The sequence below is a fragment of the Melitaea cinxia genome, chromosome 3 (assembly GCF_905220565.1).
Source record: "Melitaea cinxia chromosome 3, ilMelCinx1.1, whole genome shotgun sequence".
Lineage (NCBI taxonomy): Eukaryota > Metazoa > Arthropoda > Insecta > Lepidoptera > Nymphalidae > Melitaea > Melitaea cinxia.
Genome location: NC_059396.1, coordinates 638,543 through 646,113, shown reverse-complemented (window position 1 = coordinate 646,113; position 7,571 = coordinate 638,543). Strand labels below are relative to the sequence as shown.

Here is a 7,571-nt window from a genome sequence, read left to right as displayed (position 1 = left end):
ATATAATTCTCAGTGTACTGGATAACCATCCTTATTGCAATACCCTCATTGTATACAATTTTGTTTCTTACTGATATAATGTATAAAGATCATTTTGGGTTGAAATTGTTTCTCCTATAATACACTTCGAAAATGAGTATTAGCAACTAGCTTTGAGTAATTTTAATTACGATGCTTAGTTTGTCTAAAACTATACGACGCGAACGTAATAGTTGTAATTAATGAAGTTTAACAAAGACATCCAGTGGATGAGACTGATCGTGAATGACATTCTTGTACAGAGGAAATGGATTGAAGTCTGGGCAAGATCTTGTGAGGTGGGGAGCACGGGATGTTTATTAAAACAAGTTTATTGTTTCACGTCCAGTTTATTAATTAATTAATTTACTGTCGCCTAATATTATGTATCTTAAAGGTATATTGTATATGTATATAAGTTTGGAGACGTGAGGAAATGAGGTGAGGTTTAACTGAGGTAGGGCACAGCAGGAATTTCCTGCTCAAAATCTGGAGCAGCCCGACTAGGGTAGTACCTCGACCTTACAGAAGATCATAGCAAAAAATTACTGTTTTCAAGCAGTATTGTGTTCCTGTTGGTGAGTAAGGTGACCAGAGCTCCTGGGGGGATTGGGGATTGGGTCGGCAACGCGCTTGCGATGCTTCTGGTGTTGCAGGCGTCTATAAGCTACGGTAATCGCTTACCATCAGGTGAGCCGTACGCTTGTTTGCCGACCTAGAGACATTAAAAAAAAGGGACATGGTGTTGAATTCCTCATCAACCATTGCAAAGGGAGGATCCTCCGACCAGACGGATGTTGTGTCTGGTGGGCTAACGCCCCGACGGTTGTTGTCGGGTTCTTGTATATTATATACTCAATCACTTTGATAACTTTGATAGCGCGATGTAGAATACGTCAGTTTTCTCTAGTTCCCTAAGTTCGTATGCTGTTCGATAGATGTCGCTACATAAGTATATCGTTATATATCTTTTATGCATACATTACACATTTAATATAGGTACTATGCTATATTTGTATATAGCATCTACTTACACACTACAATCTAAAATATTTTTAGTGGCTTAAATTATTATTTCATCATTGAAATAAAATTGCTTCGTATGTGTACACAATCTCCTTCATTTTCACAACTTCACTCCAACACACCGTTTTACAGAATGTCCCTTTCTTCTCTTTTAAGAGGTATTTATATCAACTAAGGCAATTAATTGTTAAAATTACATTTAATTAATAATAATAATAATAATAATATACTTTATTGCACATTTAAATAAAGAACAAAATTAAAATTACAAGCAATTATAGTAACAAATTGTACAACCAGGCGATCTTATTGCTAAAAAGCAATCTCTTCCAGACAACCTGATAATGAAAGGGATATTGCTTTTCAGATGGGCAGGTGGTAAACAGATTTAAATAAGTAAAAGAAAAAATAAAAAATAAAAATAGAATATATAACAATTATATATGCATATACATTATACACATACGTACGCAATAAAAAAATAAAAAATAAAAACATTTACATACACATGTAGCAAACGCACCTCCACAAAGGAAACCGATAGGTGGCTTCTTACTACACTTTGGTCAGACCAGGAATAATCTGCCGATGTAATCGATGTTCAGAACGTTAATAGGCACGCAGCAACAAAATACAATGCACCCACGTACCTTAGAGAATCGATGATGACTTCCACTATCGTTAGGGCACACCAGCTGGTTGGATTCTGCACATCACTTCAAAGTCTTAGAGCAATTGCTAATAGTTTATTGTATCACGATTAGAGTTTGATGAGAACACTTGCGCATAGAAGCTCGCGTGGCGGTCGAGTTCCGAAAAAACGACGTGCGTTCGCGGCGCGATCATGTGTGCCACACCCAGTTGCTACTACCCTCAAGTTTTGTCAAATATCTCAACTCGCGGGCAGTGAGCGCATAACAGCTTTTCAAGGCTGCGTTTTGTTACTGCATAAATCTACTCACGCAGAACATCGATTACAACGGTAAAATTACGAAAAATGTACGATGACGGAACATCCCGCCCACCAAAATAGCTATGGTATTTTCAGGTAAAACAAAAAAAAATATGATAAACGGTGCGATACTAATAGTTACAAGAAAAAAAAAAAAAAAGAAAAAAGGATTAAAACTATACAGTTAAAACTAAAAAACACAAGATCCAATGGAAGCTAGTCCTCCAGTGGCAGAGGACACAACTTAACCAAAGGCCGTTGGATTACGTTATTGGTTGCAGTTTTAACCAGTGCAATTCGAATGACTCCGTCAGCTCCAGCAAGAAGCTGCTGTACCCTACCAAGGGTCCAGTGTAACGGAGCGCGGTTGTCATCTTTGATAATGACCATCGATCCTACAGCTAAAGGTTTTGAATCTTTGGTCCATTTGGCGCGTTGCGTTAAAAAATTAAGATATTCGTTTTTCCATCTGGACCAAAAGTTTTGGTGAAACGATTGTAACAGCTGCCACCGATGAAGCCGATTAACGTTAATTGAAGATAGATCCTCATCGGGGACTGCAGTTAGCGGTTCTAAGGTCAGGAAGTGACCTGGAGTTAGTGCTGATAAATCGTTAGGGTCAGCACTTACGGGGCAAAGCGGTCTCGAATTCAAAACAGCTTCTATTTGAGCGAAGAGCGTTGTTAGCTCTTCAAAAGTTAACACTTGATCACCAACAACCCGGTATAAATGAGTTTTGGCCGCTTTAATTTGAATCTCCCACACTCCGCCAAAGTGGGGAGCCGATGGAGGATTGAATTTGAATTCAATTCGCTCCGCATGTGAAGCATTTTCCATAAGGGAAGACAGTTGATTCCGGGCACCAACAAAATTGGTACCACAATCCGCATGAATAGTCGTGCAGCGACCACGACGCGCCACAAAACGCCGAAGAGTAGCGATAAAACCGTCCGCTGATAGTGTGGAAACGACCTCTAGATGAACCGCCTTTGTCGCGAGACAAACGAACACACAGAGGTACACCTTGTCAATTTTAGCGCCACGATGTGGACCAAGTTTTATGCGAAAAGGTCCGCCAAAATCCACGCCCACGACAGAGAAAGGCTTTACCTGATTTACACGATATGCAGGCAAATCGCTCATGAACGGTTGTAACGGTTGAGGGTGCAGTCGATAGCACTTTATACATTTTGAAAGAACACGACGCACTGCACGTTTCACTGACACTACCCAAAACTGCCGCAATAGCAGAAAAATTGTTGTGTTTACACCAGGGTGGCAGTAACTACGATGTATGTGATCGATAATTAAATACGTTAGCGGATGATCAGAAGGTAAGAGCGCTGGATGTTTGTGTTCGTATTCCAGCCCCGAGCGAGAAAGTCTGCCGCCCACCCTGAGGACTCCGAAATCGTCGATGAATGGGTTGAGTTTACGAAACTGTTTGATGACAGGTTTTTTAATTTGTAAGCTTAAAATTTCATTTGAAAATTCTTGACTTTGGGTATGTGTTACTAACTGCATCAAGGCGTTATGACGTTCAATGTTATTTATGAAAAGATTTTTATTTGAGTTACAGCGCTTTCGAATTGAATTAATAAAACGATAAACATATGATAAAACGTTTAAAAGTTTTTGTAACGATGAAAAACGATGCGTCAAAGAGGTTAAAAAATTAGAATTGTCGTTATTAGCTCCTTGTCCGCTCAATAATGCAACTGATTTGCGAGCCTCAGCTTGGATAATCTCTTCTTCTTCCCGAGTTACAGTTACAACATGCAACGGCCATGAATCCTTTTCCTTTGCAAGCCAATCTGGTCCCGCCCACCATAAGGAATTATTCAGAATTTCACTGGGGAAAAGTCCGCGAGAACAAATATCAGCTGGATTGTCCTTGGAGGAAACGTGGTGCCAGCATTCTGGTGGAGTGATTTCTTGGATATGACTCACGCGGTTTGCTACAAAAGTAGTCCAGCGTGACGAGTGAGAGCGTAGCCAGGACAAAATGATATTAGCATCTGACCACAAGAAGACAGAATCGATTGAAATGTGCGCAAGGTACGTATCATGAACATACTTATATAAATCAGCCAGCAGGACTGCAGCACAAAGCTCTAGTCTCGGGAGTGGAATTCGCTTCAATGGAACGACTCGAGCTTTGGAACAGACAAAGAAGACCTGAATGTTTCCAGCTTCATCTGTGGCACGTAAATATATCACAGCACCATACGCGACTTCAGAACTGTCGCAAAATCCGTGCAGTTCGTATGATGTGGACTTCGAGCAGGTAAGTTTGCGCGGTATACGAAGTTGAGCTAGCTTCGGAAGTTGATCCGTATAAGAAGCCCAAGAATGGACAACTTCGATGGGTGGCGTTTCATCCCAATTCACACCGAGAATCCAAAGTTTTTGGATCAAGCACTTAGCTTGGATTGTGATTGGGGAAAGAAAGCCTAAAGGATCAAAAATTCGCGCAAGTTCGCTTAGGATTGAACGTTTAGTACAAGTTTGATGTGTGGGTTGTACCGAAAAGAGAAATGAATCCGATAAAGGGTCCCATTGAAGACCGAGGACCTTTAGAGGTGAGGGTTCCGAGTGGTCAAGCGATATTGAACCTTGTAAGTGATGTTCAATGGGTAAGTCAGATAAAAGCTTTGGATCATTACTAACCCACTTACGAAGTTGAAAATGTCCTAAGTTAAAAAGTTTGATAAGTTGCGTCTTTGCTTCCTGAGCAACGTTAAAATCGTCAAAGCCGCAGACAACATCATCGACGTACACATTTGAGAGTACGATCTGTTTCGCCAGTGGAAATGCATCCCCCTCGTCGTCAGCAAGCTGTTGCAACGTACGGCAAGCGAGATAAGGAGATGAGGCTACACCATAAGTAACCGTATTCAAACGATACTCTCGAATATCATCGCGAGGCGACGATCTCCAGAGAATACGTTGATACTCGCGGTGTTCAGGCGAAATCAGAATCTGCCGATACATTTGGCGGACATCCGCCATGATTACGATTTGATGTTCCCGAAAATGTAAAAGAATTTTGAAAATGTCAGGTTGCAACTTCGGACCGATTAATTGAGAATCGTTGAAAGATTTAGAGTTACGATCCTTTGCAGACGCGTCAAACACAACTCGAAGACGAGTCGTAGTCGAGTCAGGACGTAAAACACAATGATGTGGGATGTAATATTTACCTGTACCCATTTGATCAAGTGGCACGAGTGACATGTGATTAGACTCGATATAGTCAGCCATGAATTCGCAGTATTGAGAGGATAATTCATGATCTGTTGATAGTCTTTTTTCAATCGCATAAAACCGTCGAAGTGCCACTTCGCGAGAGCCGTTAAAGATAGGTTCAGAATTATCTTTAAACGGATATTTGACAACATATCTACCAGAAGTATCACGATAGTGCTTTCGAATTTAGTTCAGCTATTGGTTGATCGCTACAAATTTTCGGAATTACGTGCATATTTAATTTGAAATATGTTTTATTTTGTGTGCCTACACAACACGTAACTTCTCCGCTAATAGGAGTAGAAGCTTCTCCGAGTCCGCAAACACTTGCCGAAGTTCGATTAGGTACTAATTGCAAACGTCTAACTGCCGACTCTGTTATAAAGTTACTTTGGCTACCAGTATCGAAAAGCGCTCGAAAAGATTGCATATTTCCATCAGCATCCTGAACCTGCACGATAGCAGTTGCAAGCAGCACGGTAGACCTTGAAGGAGATCTTGAGTATAAGGCTGCTGAGTTCACACTCTGTTGTGGCTTATTGGTACTGTCACGATGGAGTAGGCTGTGATGTTTACGTTTACATGTACGGCACGAAAATAAAGAATTACAATTCTTTAATTGATGAGAAGATTTTAAACAGTTATAACACCATTTCTTTTCTTCGGCAGTTTTAATACGTTCGTCTATCGATTTGTTTAGAAACTCGGAACACGATAAAATAGAATGCAATTGATTACAATACGAACACCTTTTAGTATAAGACGAAGGTTTGTTGTTATTAGTTGTAGACGTAAGCGATTCATTGTTTGCAGTAACTAAGGCGTGTGACACACTGGGGCGATTAGTTGTGTTTTGAAAAGGCTTACTATTCGATTTTGGTAATTCCAAAAAATGTGCATCCCGCATTAAAGCCTCACACTTAGATTGTAAAAATAGTTTTAATTGATTATAAGTCGGAAACTCGATATCGGAATGTTTTTCTTCAAAGCTACGACGCATTTCTGTATTAAGTTTTGATAAGATATGATACACAATTATGAAATCCCAGTCTTGAACCGGTAAATTAATTGTTTTCAAGATACTTAAGTTCTCATCAAAAGTGTCGAGAGACTTACGAAATTCCTTAGCATCCTTACACTTAAATTCAATATTAAGGATTTCGCGCCAACAAGTAAAAGCAAGATCGCGTTTGTTTTTATATCGAGCGCATAAGGCTTGGTACGCACTAGTGTAATGTTCATGAGTTAAAGGAAACGCTTTAACTACGGATAATGCGTCGCCGCTAAGGGAGGACACCAAATAGTGAAACTTTTCTGTTTCGGTAAGTGAAGAAGAATTATGAATTAAAGCGTTAAAAGTATCAAAATACTCCGGCCATTGCTTGATGTTACCAGAAAAACTAGGAAGTGTTATTTTAGGTAACCGAACATTTAACGATGATGAAACGCTTTTCGATTGCTTTGCATCTTCACTTCGAATTAAACCGCGATAAATAGATTCAATTTCGTAATACGTGTCATCAAATTGCTCCTGTAAACAAGCATCCGAATCAGAAGAATCATCTAAAATCTCTAAAATACCGAAATGTGCGTCTTCAAAAGCCGCCGTTATGTTCTTAATATCATGATGATAAGATAAAAATAAGTCGCGTTGAGAGGGATCACTCTTAGCTAATTGACCGATTTCTAAAGCTTTATTTAAACGTTTAATAGCAATTGTCCGCTTTCGACGCAAAGATGGCAAATCTTGTGCAGTATATTCGAAATCTTCAGATTTGGATTTAGATTTTTTCAAAGCACTAGACTTTCGCGTATGCCTACTTAAAAGTGACATTTTAATTTAGATTTAATTACCGAGTACAAAATAAAATAATTGTGTTTGCTCGCAAACGAAAAAAAAACCGACTTCAATTACATCGAGAAGTAATACAACGTAGATCGACGAAAAAATTGTCAAGCAACTACGCGTTATCAAAGATTACTCAAAAAGTAGTTATCAGATCTCGATAAAATTTATATGTGACCACATGATAAACATCAGCTTTCGATTAAATTAAAAATTATCAAAATCGGTACACCCAGTAAAAAGTTATTGCGGATTTTTGAGAGTTTCCCTCGATTTCTCTGGGATCCCATCATCAGATCCTGGTTTTCTTATCATGGTACCAAACTAAGGATATCTTCTTTCCAACAAAAAAAGAATTATCAAAATCGGTACATCCGGTAGAAAGTTATGCGGTATAATACAACGTAGGTCGACGAAAAAAGCGTCAAGTAAAAACGCATTATTAGATATAACTCGAAAAGTAGTTATTAGATCTCAAAT

The 7,571-nt window shown here is 39.2% G+C and overlaps 1 protein-coding gene across 1 annotated transcript; it reads right to left on the bottom strand.

Moving 5' to 3' along the window:
• Nucleotides 1–2,212: 2,212 nt before the first annotated feature.
• Nucleotides 2,213–7,079, bottom strand: LOC123669674. The gene is made up of 3 exons (XM_045603265.1): nt 6,113–7,079; nt 3,728–5,373; nt 2,213–3,514 (listed from the first exon to the last, which is right to left on the bottom strand). Exons 1-3 carry the CDS (start codon nt 7,077–7,079, stop codon nt 2,213–2,215), a joined length of 3,915 nt encoding a protein of 1,304 aa, XP_045459221.1.
• Between the last annotated feature and the right edge of the window lie 492 nt (nt 7,080–7,571).